General features: G+C 42.4%; 1 protein-coding gene across 1 annotated transcript; it reads right to left on the minus strand.

Annotated features, from left to right (window-relative positions):
- Window positions 1-663: 663 nt before the first annotated feature.
- Window positions 664-13,497, minus strand: STC1 (stanniocalcin 1). The gene is made up of 4 exons (XM_005562852.5): window positions 13,101-13,497; window positions 10,940-11,082; window positions 10,035-10,246; window positions 664-3,806 (listed from the first exon to the last, which is right to left on the minus strand). Exons 1-4 carry the CDS (start codon window positions 13,216-13,218, stop codon window positions 3,536-3,538), a joined length of 744 nt encoding a protein of 247 aa, XP_005562909.1. The 5' UTR covers window positions 13,219-13,497; the 3' UTR covers window positions 664-3,535.
- Window positions 13,498-25,608: the final 12,111 nt, after the last annotated feature.

Here is a 25,608-nt window from a genome sequence, read left to right on the forward strand (position 1 = left end):
TCCCCATTTTATAGAGGGAGAAATTGATGTGTTTTGAGATTAAGAAACTCATCTGACATCATGTGGTTAATGAATGACAGAGCCAGAATTCAAATCTTTTGTTTTAACTGCAGCGCTATCTGCCTCCCTTGTCACACTGATTCAGTTGTCTTTTTCCCCTTCTTCCAACTCTTTCTAAATCATTCATTTAAAGTATTAAAGATGCTATTTTAGTGTTGGGGACACACTGGTGACTGACACGTGCTTCTCCCCATCATGCTTTCAGTCTAGGTGAAGGATGGAGAAAAAAATCTTCCAGAAAGAGATAATAGCATAAATAAAAGACCTGGAAGGGAGAGAGCCCAGTCATTCCCAGAGCTGCCTATGTGGCGCGAGCGTAGAGGTCACTGAACAGAAAGAAAGTTGGGTCTTACAGTTGAGCAGCCTGCAGACCTTAAAGCTTCTTCCAATTTTGCAAGGAGTTTGGGATATCATCAGTGAGAATAATGGGAGCTACTCAATGCTTTTTAAAAAACTTAGAAAATGTTGATTTAAACAATATGTCAAATTTACATATTGACAATTAGTGACTTTAAAGAAAGTAGTCAGTCTTGGTTCATGTTCAGGAATTCTCATTCAATAAGTTTTTCAAGAATAACAATGAAAGACATGGGGGGAAACCAATAAAACGTAACACTTTATTATTATTTTTATCTTAGAAGGAATTCACCAAAGGCTTCATATTATGCTATGGCATCTTTAATTATAAAAATAAGCAAATAAAATAACTTGCATCTGTCATTACCATGATATGTTTCATAACCTTTATATGCACATGGAGCTTAAAAATGTAATTTAACAATAAATAATGACATATACCAGATATGCTCACTGTTTATTCCAGTACTCAGCCAAAAACCTAAATATCATTTAAATTATAAATACATAATGCAAATATAATGGCACAAAAATGTCTAAAGTGCAACCAAATCACAAGAGAAGAATCATGCAAACTGGTCTAGGTCAGCCCCCGAATTACTCTGCAGCAAACACAAGACGAAGCTTTGGAAGTTTAAGGGGGAGTCGGAGGGAGTGGGGTGCGGGAAAGAGAAGCAAAAAACTAGCAACATTGTGAGAACTGCTTCTTTCTGTATGTGTAGATATATGTATTGTAGATACATATATAGATATAATTGTGGGGAGAAAAGGGGGGTACCACGGTTTGAAGAGGTCACAGCAAAAAAAAAAAAAAAAAAAAAAAAAAGAAAAAAGGAAAATAAAGGAAAAAGGAAATCTACCAAACTGAAAAAAGAGAGAAATTTGCTAGGAATACTCATGAACTACTTGTCGCATTGGGGTCCTGGCTTAGTTGGGTTTGCAAAATGGACACAACACACAAACTTTAATAGCTTTTCTGGTTCAGAGAAGTCAGCCTTGCCTGGGGATGGGAAGTGTGGGAGGGAGGGGAAGAGTCTAACTTAGAATATGGTCTACCTGATTTCCAAGAGGCTAAGGCAGTGTCCATAAGTTTGGGGACCTGGGGATGGGACAGTTCTGAGTATAAAAATGCCCTTAACAATCTGATGTCAGCACGCTTAGAGGCTGTGTGGGGACAAAGGCAGCAACGTTTGTGCTGCTGCTGCTGCTGCTGGGTCTGCTGCAATTGCTCTTGGTCCTTGAGCAGCACGTTACTGGTTTTAAAGGCTTTATGGTAAAGTTGTATTGCTTTTCATTTTTCTGGAGATGTGCCCTCTCTCCTCCCACCAGGATCCCTATCACTCGATTTGGTCAAATCTTGAGTTTAGCCTAGTGAGAGTCAAGCACCAATAGTTTCTACCTAAGCGAGTTTGGAGTGGCCCCTGCAGTCCTACCCCTCCTCCCTCTCTTCCTCTCTTAACATTGACCTTTGGTGGGCAGTGACGCTCATAAGGGACTGTTGGGTTCAAGGACAGTGACCCTGAGAAACTACTGTTGTTCATAGATAGGTTAGTCATTTGACTTTGGTGGTCGCCATCTTGTAAACATCATGGCAGAAATGATCAAACCACCAGCTCGTTTTCCCTCTTTCTTTCTTTCTTTCTTTCTTTTTTTTTTCTTTTTTTTTTCTATTTTTTTACGATCCTACAGAGATGGCCCAGCTGCCAGGACTACTTTGGCAGGCAGCGTGCTACAGGACGAAAATGTAAGAGAAGTCTATTAAGGCTGGACAGCCCAGGGTTATTTATACTCTCTCAGCCCCAAGTCCCCCGGACTAAAGACCCAAAGGCTGATTGACTCATTCCTGATTGATTTAATGGAAAGTCTCCCACCCCATCATCATTTGCCAGAGTACCAGGCACCGATGAAAGGGGACGAGTAAAGAACTGCCACTTCCTAATGTGTAGTAGGCCTTATCACACTGTAAGTGGTCCAAGCCCATAGGGATGATCTTTTTGGTTCCCGGAATTTCCAGTTGGATGTGACAGAGATCTTTCAGTATAGGTCTAAGTCAAGAGTAGCCTCTGGGTTGAGGTGGGCTGGGAGATTAACATCTTACCTGGGGTCCTTCAGATAAACCTGTTGGTTTTTCCTGTCTCATACAGGCCCATCTTAAGTTTTGATGTTGAATTAAAACTACTTCTACCCCCTTAGTTATAAAAAAGGCCACAAGGAGCATTTATGTGGATATCTGGAAGTGAGATAGTTATTCCATTCCCAGGAAAAGAAAAATAAAGCTAAGTTACAAAACTAAATCTATATGCAATAAAGTTATTATATACTGCTTTGTTTAAGCAGAGTCCTCTGGAATTTATGTACAGTACATTAGTTTTCAGCTATTTATATTCCACAGTTAGACCTTAAGATTCTCTGGTTTTAAGACAATTGTTAAAGATACTTTTAAAGCTCTGAGCAGTTACAGTACATAAAGATGTTAGCTTTTTGTTTTTCATTAGATGCAAGAAGATGCAGGCTCAAAGTCTGGTTGGACAGCCAGGCTCAAGCAATTTGGTAAATGTGTCGGAAAGAAAATTAGACATTGGAGGATCAAGACCATAAGACACTAGCTCATTGGAGATCAAGAATTCAAATGTGACATTCATATTCGTCCATGGCCAGCACAGATTCATAACACGAATTCCATTTAACATCTTTATGAGCATTTAAGACATGCATTTAAATAAAGTTTTCTTATCAGCTAACTCTACTGGGGCAACCGTTCTAAAGGGATCCACATCTTCAAATTACAATGGCTGGAGAGTTACATGAATGTTTTGTATTTGGGGGTGGTCTGAGGGGAGCAGGGGAAAAAACATGGCAGAGGAAGTTGGTAAAAGAGGGTACTTTCTCCTGAGGAGAGGCAGAATGATCACATGGATTTTGTTGGTGGGAACGCTGCCATTGTAGAATGTTGGGATATTTATTACAGAAGCCTAGTTTCATGCAATTTTCTTTAAGGGGGATAGAAAATAGGAACTACTTTAAAAAAATCAAACCAGGCACAGTACACTCAAAATTGGTGTGTCAACACCCCTAAAATGATACTAGTTTGGCAAGGTTGTGAATAACCTCTCCCTGGTTATGCACTCTCTTGGGATGTGCGTTTGATGTGGGAGGGAGAGTCCTCCTCACCTCGGAGGTTCCTGAGGAGGACTTTCAGCTTCTGCGGCTCATTGGTGCGTCTCCTGTTGAAGTCAGCTCGTGGGTGTGTTTGGGCACAGTGATCTGTCTGCAGGATGTGGAAGAGGCTGGCCATGTTAGGTCCAATTTTCTCCATCAGGCTGTCTCTGATTGTGCTGACTGTGTCTTCATCACATTCCAGCAGGCTTCGGACAAGTCTGTTATAGTATCTGCATCAAGAAAGAGAGTGCATGTGGTAGTCATCCAGTGAGAGCCAGGCAGGACACAGGCTTTCACCCGGGCTCTAGCCAACACGAGTCCCTAATGGCCTGACCATGCAAACATCAACAGTTCATCAGTTGAAGGTGGCTTTTGCTCTCTAACCCTTGTGCTGTGTCTCCCTAGTTTTAATGCATCTACTCCTAGGGTTTATCACACAATGCAAGACAGGTCTTCATGTTTAGAGTTCAGGAGATTTAGATCACACTTTGAAGAGCAGGCTGACTGTGGTGATTGACAATTTTAGAAACAGAATTACAGAGCTAGCTGGGACCACAGAGACCTTTTGGTGACTAGTTCAACTCTCATTTTGTAGAGAAGAAACTAAGGTGGATGAGCTGAAGCAACTTAGAATGAGGTGAGTCCAATGCTCAACACTGAGATTAGTAGCCATTGTACATGCATATGTAATTATTTTGATGCTTTTTTGTAATTTTCCTTTTTTTTTTTTTTTGGTGCGTGGGCACAGGGGTGTGTGTGTGTGTGTGCGTGTGTGCAGATGTGTGCATCTTCTGATGAAACTTCATCTAAGGCCCCCTCTTCTGTGTGCCATGCATTTTTCTACATAATCTAATTCCCATATCACATACTTGGGCAACTCTGATAAAAGATATTGACTGACTCCATCTTCAGCCCTCCATCAAAGGTATATTGTAGTTAGAAGGCCAAATCCTAGGCAAGAAGGCTATTTAAATGGAAATATTGGTGGTTTTTAAGGGTTCATGCTACTATAATTCATGAATCCTTCTCCTACTGTACCAGGGTTTGCTAACCTCTTCCCTTTTTGGATATTTATAGATCTTTGTTCACCATCATTTGTGATGGCTTTCTTTCCCTGACTAGACTGTAAGCTTACTGAAGGCAGGATTTGTGTCCTTCTTTGTATTCCTCATGGCCCAGTGCCATTGTGCTACATTGCCTGCTCACTGCACATTTGTTGATTTATTTTGCAGCCACTAAGGAAATGGAGTTTTAAGAATATAATTCTCTTCAATAAGTAGTGATTCCTAGAAGAAAACTTAACTGTAGTTTTGGTAAATTTTACCAAAACCCCTTATGTTTGGTATCAGTTACCTTCATATTTGGAGCAAATTCTTTAAACACCCCCCAGCAATGTAGCTAAGCTGTGTGGCTTGGAAAGGATTAAACTGTCTAATATTTAGGGCATATCAATGACTTGTCCTGTTATTTGGGAAGACAGTTCAGGTATTTTCCAATTTAGATTGGGATGCCTGTGGTCCATTTTGCGGTGGTGGTTGAGTTGTCAAAGCCCATTAGCTTTGTGTTCACTAATAAGAGACTCTGGGTGACAGTGACCTGCAGTATTTATAAGGAGAGAACCTTTCCTCAGAGGAGCCCGTGGATCTCTGGGGCCACTGGATCTTCCGTGAAAAGAAACCTGTTTATTTTTAACTCACTGTACAGTGCACAGGATCAAACATCTTTCCAGAATAACTTAACCCCCCAGAGAGGTTCTTTCAAAGATGTATGGTAAATAGCATGGAACGTGGCTAATGAGGTGATATGGTCACCCTTCTGTGGCCCAGCAGAAGGAAGCTGGGGACTGAGAGGCAAGTGCAGTGTCTTGGTTGCTGACACAGGCCTGGCAAAACCCTTCCCTCCGGGGAGAATTATATCCAGAGGTGGTTAAAATCGGGACTCTCTGGCACAGAGGAACATTTTCCAGCTCTTTGGAATTATAAAGCACATGAGTCAAAGGAGATCTCCTTTGGATGGGGAAATGGGGAGAAAACCAGTTTTGGAAAAACATAGAGTAAACAACTTTGCACCAGCAGCTTCTGACATCTACACACCCACATAGGTCTCCAGGCATCTCCTAGCTCTTGGGCTCTGCTAGGACCTGGGTCCTTGGATGGCCGTGTCTATTTCAGAGGGTGATTAGATCCTGGTAGCTGGTTTCTGATCTCCCATCCCTCCAATAAGGACTTTATAACTTAGAAGTTAACCCTTCCATTTCTAGAAAGAGCTGTTCATGCCAGATGAGTCCCCAAATGGGCTGGAAAATACAATCTTTCCCTAGAAAGGGATAAAAAGAAATGCAAGTTCTTTCTTAGAAGGACTTGAAAGCTTTTGTCTAGACAAAGAAGTCTAGTACCCTTAAGGGAATTAAACTTCTGTAGCCAGCTTTGTAGCTTCAGGGCCATACGTTTCCTTCAGGCCCCACTTTGTCAGAGTGCCTGCTCTTTTTTGGAGGGGTTCTACCTTTCTACCTTTACTGTCACTTTGTCTGCTGGCTCAGATATGATACCTGACTTTGGTGTTTCTTGACAATGACCCTTGCCAGCCTGAGGGCTCTTCGTGAGAACCACCCACCCCCACTGGAATCTACCCTATTTCCCTCATGGAGCTTTTGTTAACTCAACAAGGGCAGGCTGAGAAAGCTCTTTAGAATATAAAAAAAAGTCCATGTCTCCATTAGTAGTTCTTCAAATGCTGGAAAATTTGTTAGAATTCTTTGATGTCACCAGTTTCTCAGTATGAGCAATAGGTTAACCCAGTGCCTGTCCAGTGAGGGCTGGAATAGCCATTTACCTCTGGGATCATGCTTGCCAATGACATAGCTCTTTCCTGTGTCATTAAGTGTGATAGATTATTTAAGAGGTTGTGTCTCCAGCAAAAGTTGGCTTAGCAATCATCACCTATTTAGTGAGCACCTTCTTGTACTACAGTCTTATAGTTCCTACAGTTATTGGTAGGATGTGTCCATCCTTTTGAGAGAGAAAGTACACAAATTTAATTGTGGACTACCATGGTTCACATATATTCAATTGTGCTTAGTATTTTATTTTTGGGTTCTGGCTATTTCCTGCAGATTTTGCTGGCTGCCATTTTTGAAGTAGAAATCAAATAGCTTGGCTCAAGGCCACATGAATTCTAAGCCCAACTTAGTTATTCACAAGCTGTGTGACCTTCAGCAGGTCACTCTACTCTCTGAGCCTTTCTTCTTTAATCAGTAAAACGAGGCAGTTAGTCTAGTTAACCTCTGCAGTCATCTCCAACTATGACATTCTCTGTTTCTAGGGATTCAATACACATTTTTCTTTTAAATTTTGTAAAAAATAGAGCAGCTCTGCTTATATCTCCTCTTTTGCAGTGGTAGTTAGGACTGCTTAAGAAGATTCCTTTCTTGGTTGGGCATAGTGGTTCATGCCTATAGTCCCAGCACTTTAGGAGGCCAAGGTGGGTGGAACACCTGAGGTCAGGAGTTCAAGACCAGCCCGGCCAACATGATGAAACCCTGTCTCTACTGAAAATACAAAAATTAGCTGGGTGTGGTGGTAGGCGCCTGTAATCCCAGCTACTTGGGAGGCTGAGGCAGGAGAATTGCTTGAACCCAGGAGGTGGAGGTTGCAGTGAGCCAAGATCTCACCACTGTACTCCAGCCTGGGCAACAGAGTGAGACCCTGTCTCAAAAAAAGATTCTTTATCTTTATGGAGGATGGAGGAGATGTGTTGGAAAGACTTGGTGGGCTAAGGGTTCTGATTGCCCAGCCCGAAAGTACCTTTTTAATTATGTGTCTTTTTTCTCACTTTGAAAATTCCATCCCTGACCTTTTTTTTCTTGGTAAAGAATAAGATCAGATATTCTCCATAGCTACTGTTTCAGCCACGCTTACCCAAATACACACATACTGCCTAGGAACGTTCTGTGTGAGGGTTTATAAATAGTCCTTTGTTTCCCTTGATCAATATTATTCTTCTGTTTCCTGTTCCCTATCCATGCCCTAGAGAGTTGGAAGCTTTGTCAGTTTTCCCACTCTGGATCTGGGTTGGTCTAAGTGGTTCCCAAGCCTCACACCACCCTGCTGGCCTGATCAATTTTGCCTGCTTCCCACGGGGTTGAAAGCATAGTTTGCAAATTCAGGCAGGTGGAAACTCCAGCTACCTTTTTAACTTCTAGGTGCATTTCTGTCATGGAAAATCCCCTTGTTCTGGCTCCTGGTCCAGTCACAGGCTTTTGGATTCTCCCAGCCCCAAATCTCATGCTAGATAAGTCACAGGAAGGTGGAATGAACCTGTAACTACTTCCTCTTGCAATTCTGTGCCAGCTGGCACAGACTTAGCATGTGTCTATGGTGGGATAGAGGCTGGGAAAGCAGGATGTCTCAGGAAGGTGAGCAGCTTCAATGGAGCAAAGCAAGCCCAGCATGGAACCACACATTTCTACAATCCTGAGCAGGAATAATATAGCCTGTTAAAGTGAAATTTTTGGAGAAAGGTTGCATGGAAGATTCTGGTTTTCAAGGGCTGGCCATATTTTTTTTCTCCAATTGACCTTTCCTAATGAGTCCCTAAGATGAAAGAGGGAGATAAGAAGACTTTCTTTGTGACCATTTTCTAAAGGTGTTGAAAATAAGGCACTGATTAGAAGAAATAATGGCCTGGTTAAAAATTTACTAGTCTCTTCTTAGATAAGTTGGGACCTCTAGTCTAGTAGCTATATAGTTCTGCCTAAAGACCTCTCTGCCTTTCTAATGGAAGACACTACTTCAGATGAAATAGGGAGATTAGCATTGCCTCACAATTGGAAATATGCCGTGTTATAGATCATGATTTGTCACAGAATCCTTCAGGATCTAAATTGCAATAGTGGCTTTGCTAATGCACCCCTCCCCCCACCTCTAACTACCACACAAACACATACTTTGTCCTTAGCCCCTGTCTGGCTAAGAATTCTTCATTTCTTTTCCTAATGGTGATGGAAGTCTCCAATAATTAATCAGGTCTCCCCTCCCCATGACCTGCCCCTATTTCCTCTGTGCAATAAGAATCTTCCTAGGGGAAATTTAAAACCAAGAGTTATATAGAGACAGCCCACTTGAGAGAAATGGTTTTATTTTTCTGTTCTGAGAAAACCATTTAGAAGCCCATGATAAAGTCACTTCCAAGGACTAGAGAAGTGATTCTTACAAATTGACTTGCGGTTCTGAAGGGCACTCACCTGTAGTTAAGGGTGAATAAGAAATTTTACAAAGTGTTTGTGTTAGGCACCTTAGCCTTTCCCTAAGGAGGAATTAGTTCTTTGTTGCATGTATGTACATGACTAAATCACTTGTAAGCCCCAGAGGGACTTGGCTGTGGCCACTATCTTAAGAAAGGTGGTGGCCCCTGGCTAGGAAATTAATCACATAAGCCTGTGAGAACTCTCAGATGATCAGAGTAACATGCAAAGGACTGATCATTGTGGATATGTGCAGATTTGAGTGGAGAATCAAAAAATCATAGAAATTCAAGACTGGGAGTCAAGTTTTTAGGCTGAAGGATATCACAGGGGGCTAAACTTGACCGGCCTGCACTGCCCCTGCCATACCTCCATGCCAACCCCATCAGCATCTCTCAGTTCTTGCTGGGAACCTTTCCAGGCCACGCACATGAACTGAGGATGCCAGCTGTCTCATGTAATAGGAATTCACTCCTGGCTGGTAAAGACACCGAAAAGTACAATGCCCAGATGTTACTGTACTAGCTCAGTGGCCTTGGGTGGTGTTTGAATACTAAGATGAGAATGGGATCTGGACAGGCATAGAACACACTCATTCTAGGAAGTGTTGGACTAGAGGAATGGGATAATATAAGGCCTGAAAGGAAACCTGAAAATGGTCCAGTCCAGCCATTTCACTTTTTGCAAAGGAAATCTGAGCCCCAGGGAAGTGAGATGGCTTGCTCTGGGCTCCCCAGTGAAATCTCTGACTGTGTTTGGGACTCTTTTGAAATAGATGGAGATTTAAAATCTGCATTATGACATTTAACCAGAGGGCTTTTTTTTTTTTTTGTCATGGCCAATTGTGCTGTTGCACGGTCATGGTTTCAGCCAAATCTGATGTCTTAAAAGCTTGTTTCCAGAAACTTCACCATTCCCTTCAGGCTTATGGCAAAAAATGGTCAATGAAAACACCCAGGGATGCTGCAGATGAGGCTGGCTTTCTATGAGCTGCATGAAAAGACTTTTCCTATAACAGTAGGGAAAAAAAAGCCCAAGCTGCTTAAACTGTCACAACCAATCACAAACATATTTTTTTTCCTGCAAAAGCTGGGAAGACTGCAAGCTAAAATAAGAGCATGACTGTGGCAATTTAACCCTCCCTTCCAGTCTGGCTCTGCCAGCCAGCCACCTGCTCCCAGTCCCCTGACTGTGAAAAAGTGAACTCAGTTTGTACCTGTTGGAGAAGTGATTGGGCAGCTGGACGACCTCAGTGATGGCTTCGGGGTTCCGCTTGGCGATGCTGCACACGTTCAGCTTGCTGTAGCACTCTTCCTGCACCTCAGCAATCATCCTTTGGAACGTGGAGCACCTCCGAATGGCGAGGAAGACCTTGGAGGTGACCCCGTTGGCGATGCACTTTAAGCTCTCTTTGACGAATGCTTTTCCCTGCCATGGAGGAAGGACAAGAGGGAAGTCTTTAGGTTGACCTGAAAAGAGGATGGGCATACACGTGGAGGAATTTAAGGGGGCTCATCTGGGTAACATATCATGGCCATCTGCATATGCTTGCAATGAGAAGATTGCATGTCCTGGCTAAGGATTAAAAAAAAAAAAGCCCCCTCCCCACCTCCCTGGCTTCCCTTGAGAATTGAGCTCTACCAAAATGAAATTAGAGAAAAAAAGATGAACCGTGATCAACCATCCTGCAGCTTAAAAATAGTCATAATCTGACTTTCTATTCTTGAGATTGAGACTTTGAGAATTCAGATCAAAAGCTAGTGTGTTGGTCATACAGAGAGAACTTCCTTGCTCTATGCATGTTTTTCTGTCCTCTCACAGAGAAAAATCTTTATGTCTTATCACCCCTGGCCTTATAAGACATCCTCTACTAGCTCCTTAGAATCATGCATTAGAGTGAGTGGGGCGTGTCTTATACAGAACCTATTTCCTGGCCAGATGAGTGCCTCTGCGTATGTGTGGTGTGTGCACACTCGTGCATACACGTGCTGAGATGGGAATTTAGAGTGGGGAAGCTGAGAAGTAGGGCTGGTTCCCTACAAGACTGGTTCCTAATAACAATGGTCTAACACACTGTTAAAGACAAGCAGCCAGTGGGAGCAGTGGTCAAGGTCTTATTACCTGAGTGTCAAATTTAGCAGCGCTGTACAAGAAGGATTTACAGATGTCATACATCCCATCTGTGTCACAGGTGGAGTTTTCCAGGCATGCAAAAGCCCCGCAGCCAACCTGTAGAGCACTGTTGAGGCAGCGAACCACTTCAGCTGAAAGAGACAAATTCATCCATTCTGGGTCAAACAGTGAGGATGGCTGGGTGGGATCAAGTGGGTGCAGAGGTGAATTTCAAGGACATGGGGTCAGAAGAACTTATCCTAGGAATCTGTCATGAGAGGCAATGGATAGACCCATTTGAATGAGAAAGAGAGGATAGACAGGCTCCTTTTGCTTATGAGAGCTGGAGCACATGATGGACAGGGAGGGAGTTCTCTGTTTCAGACACAGGCTCCCTGTTTCACCATTACCTACAATTTTGGTGTCTGGAGAAGTGAGGCTCAAGTCTTGAAATGCACCGTGCCTTTAAGCCGTTCCATAGAATCAAAGGTCATTGCTTAGCACTTGAAAGCATGGAAAGGCAGGAGACAGTGGCTGGTGGTCAGGTTTAAGAGGTAAAAGGGCCAGGGAATCCATCTAGCTTTGGAAAAATGCACTCCCGAGTAAAAAGCATGGGATTTTAGTCTAAATGGAAGAGAAGACTGTGCCAGGAGTCCACTTGGAGACCCTTCTGATTTCAGGCTTTTAACTTACGGTCATATTGGCAAAAAGAAATCTGATCCGTTCATGTTTCACCCCAACCCTCCACTAGGACAGTGCTTAGAGGTATGTATAATCTCTTTCATATTAAAAGCCTTAAAAAAAGAAAAAGAAAAGGAAAAAGAAACACAGGTGTGGAATAACCAGGCCAAGGCATCCCTTGTGCAAGACTGGAAGAAAACCGCAAAAAACTTGCATGAGGCTTTCTACGTTCTGGATAAGATCTCCCATAAAAGTAATTTTTCTCCCACAGAAGGGGGGTGTTCTGGCAGGCAGCTCGGCAAGGAATGATCTGCAGCCTTCATGCCACAGGATTCTCCTCTGAGATCAAAAGCATGGTTCAGTTAGTCTTCCCCACCCCCTCCCACCACCCGCAGCCTCTAGGATGTTACAAGTCATTTCCCTAATTATATATTTCCACGGGTTTAAATTATAACTTTGCTTTAAGCAGTTTTAATATGCATTAGGGCTGCTATTGTTTTAGGCAAGCTCGAATTGTGAATCACTGCATCTCTATAGCAACTAAGTACAAAAGGAAGTGAAGCAAAAGCCCTCCTCTCGGCAGGGACCTGTGCTCTTCCAAGGGGATCATCATCTGCAGCATTTTGACACCTGCGATCCGATCTTTGCTGACAGTTGGAGGACAGAGGGCAGTATTGGAAGGGGAACAAGTGGAGCCAGAGAAGTCAAGAGGCAGAGGTGTCAATGCGGGCTTCCTAATGATTCTTTTCCTTCGGAAGCCAAAATAATGCACAATTAGCTGCTCCAAGAGTCAAGACGAAAGTGAGACCTTACCCTTGGAGAAACAGCTGCTACGTTTCACAATTTTTTTTTTTTTTCCAGGGGCTCTCTGGCTACGGGCTGCAGGGACGATTGAATGGAGCCCTAGAGAGCCAGCAGGGAGACAGGCAGCAGGGTTGGGGGTGGGATGTATAGGGTTTTCTCTGAATCCGCCCTGGATTTGTCAGACTTGAGGGCTATGGTTCTGAAAATCAGTCTGAAGAGGGAGCTTTTCTGTGTATTCTCTTAAGAGGTAGAGAAGTCAAGAAGTGAAGAGGTAGGGTCTTAAGAGGAAAGGAAGAGGGACAGCATCAAACAAGCCAGGTCTTACCTTAGATCAGCTTCTGGAAAGTATAGAGAGCGCTTTGAAGCATGCCAACATTCAAGCCTTTCCTCCCCTCTCACCCCTCCCCCTCCAAGAGGGTACGTGCCAGATTTCAGGCAATCAGGCTAGGCTTATGCAATGAAATACCCTCAGCAGAGCGTCCAGCTTCTTCGTTTAGTTGCATGCAATTTATTAAACAAAGGAGCTCCACTGCCTAAGGCTATTGGATTACACTGGCAGTTTATTGCCATCAGGCATGAAGCACATTTATTATCAAGATCAGCCTTCACAGACACAGTTGCAAAAGGGAGAGGCAAATGAGGACAGCTCTTTCGGGGAGAAACTGCTCTTGGGTTTGCTGCTTACCTGAGTTTTGAGCCGCCACTCGGGATTTCCTGGGGCTCACAGAGTCATTCTGCTCCGCCTCATGGGTTGCAGAAGCACTGATCACCAGCACCAGAAGCACTGCTGAGTTTTGGAGCATTCTCTGAGAAGTTTCCGCTAAGTTGTTGGGTTTTTTTTTTTTTTTTTTCCTGCCCCCCTTTCCTCTTTCCCTCTCCCGGCTTGAGTGAAGATGTGGATCTGGATACACTGAAAGCTTAGGTGAGGATTTGATGAGGATTTTTTTTGTTGTTGTTGCTGCTGATGCTGCTCCTGCTGCTGCTGCCGCCGGTGCCTCCGCTGCTGCTGCCGCTGCTGCTGCTGCTGCTGCCGCTGCTGCTGCTGCAGTCGCTGCTTCTTGCACCTCTGGCTTTTGCAAACTGGGGGCCCAAGAGCTGCACCCAGGGATTTTATAGCCGTTCTTATCGGTCCTCAGGATCAAGGACCAATCAGGTCCCTCAACCGGTCTGGCGAGCCAATAAGAGGGCATGCAATTCAGCTGGAGCTTTTTGACTTCTTAGAAATATTTTCCAGCAAATTAAAAGTACCTGCTGCCAATGTTTTATATGTGTGTGTGACTGTGTGTGCAGAAACGTGTGAAAAAGCTATTTTCATGGAAGTAAGGGATATCTCTGTATTGATTGAATTAAAGAAAAATCCTATAGAAATCTCTCCAAGTTGCTTTTTGAAATCTAGCCATCTTTTTTTCTAATGAGCCACTTGGGGGAAATGGATAGCAGGGGTATGGTGGGGAAATGTGATCTCTTTAGATGGAACTTAACCTGCTTACAGCAGTTTTAGTCTAATTTTAACAGTACATTCTCTGTTCTGTTTTGTAAGCTACAAATGGAATAACTCCCTATCTTCTCTGCATGTACATGTTCACATGTCTGTGATGCATTTTTGTTTGTATGTGGACATCCTGGGTTCTCACTCACACATTTGAGCCCTTAAGGGGGAATTTATGTGAGTGGAAAAGCCTTGGGGGACTGAGATATGACAGCTCAGAGCTGAAGCCTTAGTCCCTCTACTGATCAACCTATGACCCTAACCAAGTCTTTTTTGCCTTGCCCACCTCTGTTTTCACATCTGTAACACGCCAAAGTTGGACTCTGACATTCTCTATACCTCTAAAATAATGTGATTCTTCAATAATCAAATCAACTTTGACTTCATCTTTTCAGTCACCATCAAAGTTGCAAAGTCCAGGAGTGTTAGTTACCTCAGGTACACATGTGCACACCTGCACACACCACCATCAACAGGGAGACATCATGAATGCCTGAAAATTAATAAACTGTGTTCAAGCCCAGCAACTTTATAATCACTTTGAAACAATAAGCTGGCCAAAGCAAGACTAAACTTGCTGAATGGAAACCAGTTCATTTCTTGGGGAGGGGGGTAGGAAAAAAGGGGGCGGAATGGAAAGAAGGGGTAGGGAAAGACCAGAATGTGTAGGAGAGAAGAATGATAAACTCTAGACTTAATAGGAAAATTGCACTGCAATCGCAAATCATGCCTGGTATAGAAGCTTATATTTTCTTATAAGTGAATTGTAGGCAACGCTGAGGTTTGTCCCTCACATGTGAAGGAGGTTAATGAGCCAGGAGAGAACTTCTCAGGGTAGGAATGTGGTGAAGGTATTATACAATAAAACCTTTAATAATTTTGGGGAAGTAGACGAGAAAGGGCCACTGGTAATTCATACAGATTTGGGCAGGATAATCTTGCAGAGAAACAGGGCCAGTGGCTTTACTTTAAATCCTAAAACCTTCAAACAAAAGTTGAAGAAAGAGTGCCAACCCTGTTAACCACAAACTAAACCAAGAATCAGCTCTGTATATGTTGCGGGGTGATGGGGTGGGGGCAGGGATGGGGGTGGTTCTGGGTGATGATAGCCTATCCCTCACAAAATAGGGTTGTTTGGGAAGTATGAACGTTTGCTAGAAAAAGGAATACAAGGAATAAAGGATACAGGAAATGTCTAAAAGAAAGGAAGGGAATTTTCAGATTTACATTAAATAATAAGAATACATTTTAATTTATATTAACAGGCAGTATTGGTATTTCTTGAGTACCTTCTGGGCTGAGTGCTAGGGGACAGTGTGGGAGGATAAGTGAAAAGACATAGAGAAGAAGGTAAATTCATGATTCTTGTCCTGGAGGTACTTGCAGGTGAGTTGGAAAGATGACCAGCCACAGTCATACTTCCTAAAGGTTCAGGATGTCAGGACCTCACATGGTAGGACATAGGCTCAGGCAGCACTGGCTGGAGATGAGGGGAAAGCTCTTGAGGGAAAGATCAGTGGGAAAATATGTAAACTGCTGTTGTTGCTTTTTAAGAATTTAGGAAAAAGCTATGCTATTTCATTTTTAAAGAACAAAGCTTGTATTGTGGAAAGCTTCAAGGTTGTTTGTATTGCTTTAGTCAGGAGTAGTAGATGCCAGGCAAGGCAATAGAGTTGCTCAGTGCTCTCTTCCAGGAAGGGAATAAGAGGACAGATGCGTGTTCCTCCCAAGGGTCTTGACTTCTGTTCTTTAGCATTCTCTATCTCCTTGGCCTTTATTCATCATCTGAGGCAGTGCCATTTGTTTCTCTTGGGCTTTCCCTGAGTTTGTCTGCTTGGCCTGGTAGGGTGATAATTTACCACCAGCTGTCCACTTTGTTTTTCCAACTTCCTATTGCTCTCACCAGAACATGATGACCTACAAGCATCAAGATGTGTTTGTGTGTGTGTGTGTGTGTGTGTGTGTTTTCTGATGTTGATTTATTATTCCTTCTTATTTTGCTCACTTACTATCTTGTGCCTGGAAGTTCATTGCTAGGTGTGCCAAGTGTTTCCCAATAACAGGTAAACTGTCCTTTGAAGAAATACAATAGTGGTTAACCCATTGATTTGAATGTAGCTAGTATGCATGCCAATACATTTGAGAACCTTAGGGGAAGGAGCTGAAGTCTACGTGAAATGCCCAGTGTAAAGATTCTTTCTAGAATGTCATGGTTTGTGGATATCCAAGTGCCCTCAATCATTGTGCAACTATCTAGAACTGTGATATAGCAATGATAAAAGGGTCTTGGGGGCCCTGGTGGTGATGTCTGGTTTCTTTGTAACTTCTCTTGGGGGTCTGAGAGAATATGGAGGAGTTTGCTTAGCAGGCTTCAGAGTCTGAATTTTATCCCATAAGGAACAGGAAGTTATTAGGGCTCTTGAGCAGGAATTGTTAAATGGTGGGTGGAAATAAGTGTTTGGGCAAGGTTGTTTCATCATACTTATGATGGTTTGGAGGAAGAAAAGAACATAAGTTTTAAGACTAGTTTATAACATAGAATATCGTTGATGAGATTCTGGTCTACAACGGTGGTGGCAGGAAAGGAAGGGAGACAAGTATGAGAGGTATTTTAAATGAACTGGAAATTATTAATTAACCTAAGGATTGTCTTGGGAAAACCCTTTCTCCCAGTTTAATGATAATGGAGATAATGCACATGAGGACTTTTCCCCCCTTATGTTTTAGTTATGACTTTTAGTTGACAGGACTATCTAGTGGCTCCGTTAGGCAGGTGCTTCCTGGCATTCTGTTGAGCAGCAGAATTACCTAACAAAAGGACTTGACTGCACATTAGGGAGCTGCGCCCAAGTGCTGTGGGTGGGAGGGGAGGGTACACTTTGCCATTGCTCTGAGCAGGGAAAGTGCTAAGAAGTTGGTGGGAGAAGCTGCCAACACCTAAGACTGGGTGATGATGCCCTGGCTGTGCCCGTGCAAGGCTGGCATGAGTTCAGTGAGAAGATTAAGCCAAAAATCTCTGGGGCTTTGTTGGATTTGGCTAGCTTAAAGCTAAGCAGTGAACAGCTCTTTGCCGTTTGGTGAGAGGAGCCCAAGAACAGAGCATGTTTTCTTGGTAAATGTTCCTGTGTGTGCGCGCGTGTTTGGCTAACAGAATGCAAGACCCACCAAGGTTGTTTTGGCATAGTGACCAAAGTTGGACCATTTTTCTTTGGGAATTCTGAGCCTGTGTTTTTTTCAATTGGACTTCGGGCTGTTGAGTCATGCCTTCCTAACTTCAAGACAAAGAAGGAGAAGAAGGAAAAGGAGGAAGATGAGGGGGAAACATTTTTATTTACTCTTCTATAAAGGCACCAGATCATCTGCGTGGACAGTCCTCAATTCATGAGAAAATTGGTGCCATTTGCAAGTCTTTGATTGCTGTAAACTCTACTAAAGGAAGAAGGTCAGAAAATATATTAAGAGGGCAAATCCCCACTTCTCCCCTTTGTTGATGGAGGGTGACTGTGTGCTTGGTTCTATGTCAGGTGTTGTGGGAAATGCAGAGAGATGGTTGACCTTTGCCTGCACCTCATGAATTCCCAAGCTAGCTCTTAAAGCACGCATGTTGTATTTGAAGAAGAATATCTGTTTTCTGGAAATACAATACAGCAAGTGGGTTGGAATAGAGTTTGTAGATTTGGATTCAGTTAACATTTACTGGGTGCCTATCTGCTCTATGCCAGGCATTACTGCAGAGGCTTCTTAACTGTGAGCAAAGAACTGCTCTCCTCCCTTCCCACAGGAGGATATGGGGATCCGAAGAGAAGAATGACTTTCCCATAGTCATAGAGTGGATGGTAGAAAAATCTGAGATTTGCTTATTACACAAACAGCTCTGGGTTCTTTAGTTGTGTGACCAGTGTAGTGATAGAGAGAGTGTGCACGCTGACAGCCCTGCCCCTCAGGGTGCGGGGAGCAGGGTACAGGAAAAAGAAATAGACAGGATGACCTAACATGCTTAAACCAGAACAGGCAAGTTGAAATTAGCCTCCAAGCCTGTTAACATCTGCTTCTCATTCCTTCACGTATAAGTTCCAATGTCACTTTATATCAGGGAGGACAAATTCATCATTCTAGAGCAGCCCGAAAATCTTCAGTCTCACACGAGGCTTCCGAAGCAAATAGGAAGAGGATTTGTGTGTCATGGAATCTGTCCTTTGAAATAGCTCTTGGGGAGACCTAAAATGACATTACTCTATTGAGACACATGAGGGCGCTCGGATCAACCAACAATGAGGATCTGTTTCCTTTAAAATTAAAAAAAAAAAAAAAAAAAAAAAGTTGTGAATGCTGGCTATGTTCTATCAGCCATTGTTTCATGCTGTCAGGATGCTTCTGTGTTAGTGGTTTAGGGCAGTCACCTATAACTCAGCCCTTGAGCTTGCAGATTAGAGTGGTCCTGCATATTTAGAAGTTTTGCAACATATACCGTTCTATATACTATTCTATTATTGCCTGATAGGGAAATAGGTTGCAGGCAAATTTCTTACCTGATCAGCCCCAGTCCTAAGTGAAGAATAATATCTGTACTCAAATTGTTCAAGGCAGTTGAGAGAATATGTCAGATAATACACTTGTGGTACTTTGGGCTTCTTAGTTTAAAAAGAGGATTCTATCTCAAGGTGGTAGTGAGCATTCCTCTTCATTACTAGAGAAAAAGAAACCTTTCATTCATTTTTCTACCTAGGATTATTTTTTTTTCCAGTTGTCTCTAGACAGATCAAGGCTGAATAACCTACTCTATTTCTGTCACTTTTTGTGCCCATCCTCCTGCCTGGAGATCTTCCAGGGGACTGTGGGAGGTAGATATCGGGACAAACCTGTGCACCTGCTACTTCATGCTCCTGTCCCCAAATACCTTTGTGAAGAAGGGATTTTGCATTCAGGTGGACGCAGGGACTGGTTTGGAATACCTGAGGGGTGGGGCAGGCTGTCACGCTGAGTGTGTCTGAGATGTGCAGACCCCTTCAGTGAAAGGATCAGGGCTTACCACTTCCAGCGACAAATCCATCCATCAGTGTGCATTTCTTCTGCTCTCTGTGCCGAAAATGGTGTTAGCATTGTGAGAGTACAATGAAGTCCTGGGGCAAGGCTTGGGCTCATGACACTGAACCCAGGGTAGCATATGCATGATGTTAAAACCGAGCTATAATGAGTAGGGCTGATCAATGATGCCAATGAATTTGTGAAATAGAAATATTTAAAAGTCCACTCCAGCAACCCATGCTGAAGCATCATTCTGACATATTTAGCCTAAAGCCAGCTTGTCATTTGCAAAATGCTGTCAAATTGTAAAGAAGTGTCTTTCAGCCATTCCTAAGTGCTAGACAAATCTATCATTACTAGTTTATTGGCTGAGAAAGAGAGGTGTGGGGAAGAAACAGCCTTTATACAAAGTTACCTGGCAAGTCAGGAAAAGGGCTAGACTGGGAGATTATAGATTTCTTTACTTGATGTTTGGAAATCTTGCCAAGAATTTTTTTTATGGCAATTCAGATGTATTTTATAATCAAATTGCATTTAATATGCTTTAGGCTAAAGTGCAATTAAGATACACCAGTTCCTGGCTCTGGATGGGTACCATGGGAGAATCAACATATTCCCATTACTGTATCAGAGTAATAAAGTGCAGAATGCAGAGTCAGAATTTAGACTGTAGGATTTTGATAATGGTAGCAAAAATGGTCACCCAGTACCATTTTGTCTGCTTTTACGGAGCACAGTTCTTGTTAGCTCTTTGGGAAATGAACTCTCTCAGCCCTTTTAAAAATTAATTGTAAGGAAATTTAGTGGAACAAATGGAAATCCAAGTGCAAAGGAAACATACTCTGGCCTCCAGGCAAGCATTTTCTTGAACATGTCATTCCACACTCCCTAGTGACCATAATAGGAAGGGGAGGAAGAGAGAGAGAAAAGTTACAGCTTTGGAGGAAGTGGTGAAATCCATAAGAGCAAAAATGTCATTGGGGGAGTCACTGCTGCTAAGATAGGGAAATTCAGCTCAGAAAAGTGTGAAAGGGTGAATTTTTTTTTTCATGCAGCAAATTTTAATTTTATTTTCATTGCTTTTCATATTTGTACTTAGAATAATTTCTTCACACAGTTGAAATTGATTGTCTTTACTGTTTCTCTTGTTAGATTAACAAAGGAAAGGCTGTTTCCTCTGTATGGGGTGTGTGTGTGTATGTCTACCCTTCTTTTGATTTAGTGTTTCAATCATTCACAATAGACTTTGGTATACGGGAAACAATGTGAAATGAGTCATACTGTGAAAATCAAACATTTGAAGTAAGAAAAGTGTATTTCCTTTCATGATACATATCAGACCTTAAAACATGGGTTGATTTGAAGAAGGGTTAATGCTTTGGGCTTTTAGAATCACAGCTTCTCTCTCTCTCTCTCTCTCTCTCTCTCTCTCTCTTTTTTTTTTTCTCCGTAGAGGTAGAGAAATGGACTGACAGCTTAGACTTATTCCATGAGTCCAGATATCTTTCCAGACCATTCAGAAAGGGGTACAGACACAGAGTCATTCTCCAGAGATCCCTGTCATTGCCCTCACTGGCCCTTTATTGCAGCCCAGGCTGGAGCTGAGGACGTGAAGGGTGGCCTTAGTTCCACAGTGAGCAAGGCTCTGAGAATTCTTACCTTTATATAATCCTTACTTTTTCCTTTTGAACAAGTGAAATTTCTCTAGATGACCTTTAGAAGCTGTGAGGTTTTCTTTCAGCCTTGCTCCAACTCCTTCCCCCACTCACTCCAGAAAATGTTGCCTTTTGCCATCTAGAGCTCCTTTCAGAAGCAGTGAATGCGAAGCTGCCAGCTGTGAAATAGGTGCTGTGAATGGCTTGTCACAGGGAGGGTAGATTTACTGAGAATGAGCTGCGCTTTGCTGCAGACTTCTCTGACTATTGCCAAAAAGGGTTTGCTACATGACAAAGAATCCGAATTGTGCTGTCTGTGGGCCCTGAGGGCTGTGGAAGGTGGGGAGGGAGAATCCTCTGTGTACCCTATTATTAGGTTCAGTAACTGAATCCAGGTGCTACTCTTATGCCAGGGGCTTGGTTCATAATTTTGGTTCCTTACTGGTTGGAACTTCTGCAGCTCCAGGGTGTGTGTGTGTGTGTGTGTGTGTGTGTGTGTGTGCGCGTGTATGTGTGTATATCATATAAGTGTATATCCACGGTTAAAAGGCATGGCCTTTCTCAACTCTAGGTTCTCATTCTCATGGAGCTCCTAAATCATAGCACAGAAAGCATGTTAAAATGCACCCATATTCTATGATAAGTGTATTTTTATGTAATTATATATAACGTAATGAACAGCAGTTGATTAGTTGACATGGTGTTACATTTTGTAGATGCTTACTTAAAAATCTGTTCAACTTTGTGCAGTTTTCTTTTTGCATTTTTTTCTTTGGAGGAGGCATTTTTTTCCCCAGTTCTCAATCATCTTTAAGCCTTAGAAAAGCTTGTAGATGCTGGGCACCATCCTATAGTGTGCCTAATGAATAAGATGGCTCTGGGTTTTGAGTTCAAGAAAGAGTTGTCAGACAGAACACAGAGGTCCATTCATTTAAACTGACATTTCCCAGACTATAGTCCTTTGAAATGCACTAAGAGAAAGGGACTCCATACTCAAATTCATTTTGGTGTAGGGGAGTACCAGGAACATCAACATGTGAAAGTCACCCAGAAATCCTGCAAGAAGAAAACTTTTAAATTATTGAATCCAATGTTTCCCAAATGCATTTGATTCAGAAATTTTATTTAAATGAGTACCACTTACTATTCTCCTAAAAAACTAGTGTTGGAACTAACTTTGGGAACTGCTGAATAGAAACGTCTTAGCTGCCATGTTAAGCCCTCTGGGTTTACCTTGGTCCTACTCTGGACTACATTTTTATGCCTGCAACCTCAGGCATCCTTCTTTACAGACATACTCAGAATTAAACCCACCTTTGCTTGAGGGTCAATAGGGCTTTGAGTGCTGGACATACCTAATTCAATTAACCTCACCATTGCAATCTTCATCATAACAGTGTAATACAGGTATTATTATGCATATTGTACCTACAAAGAGCATGAGGTTCAAAGAAGCCCAGTCAATAAGAAGTAGAGTCTTTATTCAACAGAATATGGGGTGTATATGACTCTAGAGCCCATGATTCTAACCAATGGCATGTTATAGAAGAAAACTAACACTGAATCCAGAAATAAGTATATTCAGGAATCCAGGACATGACTATGCCCCATTTTCATTCCACTGCAGGTCTCCCCATATATGTCTTCTGTCTATTGCTTTAGGAAAGGCAATAGAAAGTGTGTGTTTCCTTTAGGTACTGGTAAATTCTACCTTCAACTGAACAAAACTCTTCTAAACTGCCTGATGAAGCAGCTCAGGGAGGAAGGAGTGCAGGCATTCATGACCAGTATCTCTCCCCCAGTTTGGAAAGTTCTCTCTGCTGCTGACAAGGTGCAGGGTGGTTGGGCCAGGTTGCACCCAGAGGTTTAGGATTGCTTCTTCCTTTGGAATTTATCTCTGGCTTCCGCTCCTCACTGGCCATTTTTCCACATGGATCCTTCTAGTAATCACTGCTGAAGTAGTTACTGGCTACATAAAATACTGCAGCAAAACAGAATCGTCTTGGGTGCCCTTTTCTCTCTTTTCAGTTTTGTCCCATTAAAATTGCTCTTGCCTCTCACTAGGGAATGGCCCAATCTCTGCTTGAGGGTTCTTTTCTTGACTTGAGAAAATGGAGGGGCAGCCCAATGGCTGCTTTGATGAGACTGTAGAGTGCATGGTGTCCTGGCTTTCTCTCTATACAAAGAGAGGAACTTCAGAGTTACAGCTCTTAGTGCTGCTCATTTGAAGGGTCCCAAATCCTCACTCCTCAAAACTGCTGGGGAAAATTCTAAGCTTATGCCTTTCTCCATTCATATGTAGTATAGAAGGTGCACACCTAGTAAAGGTCACAGAATCTAATATTTGTAAGCATCTCCTTTCATAGAAGGGCCTCTGTGTGCCACCCAAGTAGTTGATTCTCCATCAGTGAGATCCTCTGTCTGAGCTCTAAGGCTTTGTATAGTTATAGCCTTCCCATGCCTTGTTTTTTTTGGAGGGTGGATTCTTGGAGGAGTGGTCATACAATTGCACACCTATACTCTCCAGGCTTTGTAGCTGTGTGAAACAACAACAAAAAAGCCAAATTATTGAAATAAAAAGGATAATTAACATTTATGTTTCTCTTTCATGCTATTTCTAAGCTGCGATCATTTGGGATAGGAAGAAAATATGTGTTAAATATTACTTTGGCATTCGACATGATATGAAGGAAAAAGTTTAATCACATTCTTATGTATACCATTATGTTCAGTTCTCTATTAATATCCATAGTTTGGCTGAGTGAAAATTACAGGCTAACATTGAACAAATAGTCACAAATGTGCTGTGTTGCAACTCAAAAATTCAAGACAAGAATCAGACTGAGCCCAGGTTGGGTGATTAGAGAGAGTTTCCTAAAGGAAGAGATATTTAAGCTGAAATCGAAGTAGCTGAGTTGTAGTTAGACAATAGCAGGGACAGGGTAGTTGGTTGCACAACTCTGGAGATCACTAGTTACAGTATCTAGACTAGTCCTGAGTGCAGAGGGTGTGAAATTAGGGTGATTGGTGGGGAGAGGTTTCTAGTGAGAAGGAACAGCATGCGTGACCATCCTGAGATGCAGTATTGTGGGTACAAGAAACTGAAAAATGGCCGGGCGCGGTGGCTGACGCCTGTAATCCCAGCACTTTGGGAGGCCGAGGTGGGCGGATCACGAGGTCAGGAGATCGAGACCATCCTGGCTAACACGGTGAAACCCCGTCTCTACTAAAAACACAAAAAATTAGCCAGGCGTGGTGGCGGGCGCCTGTAGTCCCAGCTCCTCGGGAGGCTGAGGCAGGAGAATGGCGGGAACCCGGGAGGCGGAGCTTGCAGTGAGCTGAGATCCCGCCACTGCACTCCAGCCTGGGTGACAGAGCGAGACTCAGTCTCAAAAAAAAAAAAAAAAAAAAAAAAAAAAAAAAAGAAACTGATAAATGCACGACATGGCAAAACTTAGGGAAAGGAAGAGTGATACTAGATGAGACCAAAGAGGTTGGATGGGGCTAGATCAAGCATGATTTTGTAGTCCCTATTAAGGCTTTTGGACTCTTCCTAAGGGCAATGTGAGAGCGCTCGATTTAAAGTAGGCAAATGCCAGGGTGAGATTTGCATTAATAGTATATAATTCGTACTACGATATGAAGAATAGGTTGGTTGAGAACTAAAGTAGAGTAGGTAGACTAATGGGAGACGAACCATAATGAATGTTGTTTGGACTAGAGTGATAGCGGAGTTGGAGTAAAAGAAATGGGTCCAAAAGATATTTAGTGGGTAGAGGGAGTGTGAAGAGAGGGAGCGTGTGAATTCAAGGATAATTTCTAAGTTTCTGTCTTGAACTGGCTGGATGAAGGCAACATTTACTGAGATACAAAACAATGGTGGGAGAGAGTTTTCTGTGTGCCAATGCAAGAGGATGACCTCGGTTTTGGACAAATTGAATTAAGATGTTAACATGTGTAATGGAAAATTTTGAGTAGGTGGTTGCTTTTGTGGATTGGGAGCTCAGGAGGGGAGTCAGCTGGAGTTTTAAATTTGCTGGCTATCAGGTTCTGGAAACCATAGAAATTGGCGAGATTATTTAAGGGGAAAACATTGAGTTAGAAACAGGAAAGTAAAAAAAGTAAGCGATCTATAGAAATCACACACGCCTTAAATGGTTGGGTAGAGGAAGGAGATTATGAAGGAGATTTAAATGGCATGTTCAAGGGAGGTAAGAAGATCTAGTCATCAAAGGCAAAGGAAAAGATTGTTTAGGAAGAAGGAAGTAGTTAACTGTTAAGTGCTGTAGAGAGAACAAGGGCGTAAGGCTGGAAGTAACAGAAAAGCTGATTCAAATTGCTTAAACAACCAGGGTATATATTGACTCTTCTTACTAGAATTTTAGAAGTAGGGAAGGCTTCCAGTTCACCTTATTCTAATGGTTCTGCCTTCATTACTCTGGATTCTCTTGGGGGTACCCTTCTCTGTGTGTTGGTTTTATTGTGAGACTATTTCCCTCATGGAGACAAAATGTTTGTAGTTGCTTCTGGTTTCACATCAGTACCTTCTGACATCTGGAAGAGAATTTTTGTCTCTTCTACTTGCTCATTCTTGAGAGGGAGAAAACTTAACTTTACCGAAGCCCCTGGTATACTCTTCCTGGCTTATTATTGGGCTAAATTGAGTCATGCTTATTCCTGAACCAAATTCTGGACAGAAAAATACCTTGCATTTAATGACTTAAGTGTGATTTCCCAAATTTATTATTGCTAAGGCGTTAGGGGTAAATAAACCAATAAATCTTACCTCAGGAAATAGGAATTATCTTCCCTTGAGTCATAAGACTAGCGTTCTTTTGGGGATGGTGAAGGAGAGAACAGATGTAGGTTGGGCAACCAACAATGTCCACTATATTAACATAAGCAATAAATGTGAATTGCTTATTGGAATTAAAAAAATTATAGATATTTATTGAGTTATACTTGACGCATATTCATTGCACATATTTAAAAATGCAGCATGAAACCATGACCACAGTCAGGAT

This window comes from Macaca fascicularis, chromosome 8 (assembly GCF_037993035.2).
Source record: "Macaca fascicularis isolate 582-1 chromosome 8, T2T-MFA8v1.1".
Lineage (NCBI taxonomy): Eukaryota > Metazoa > Chordata > Mammalia > Primates > Cercopithecidae > Macaca > Macaca fascicularis.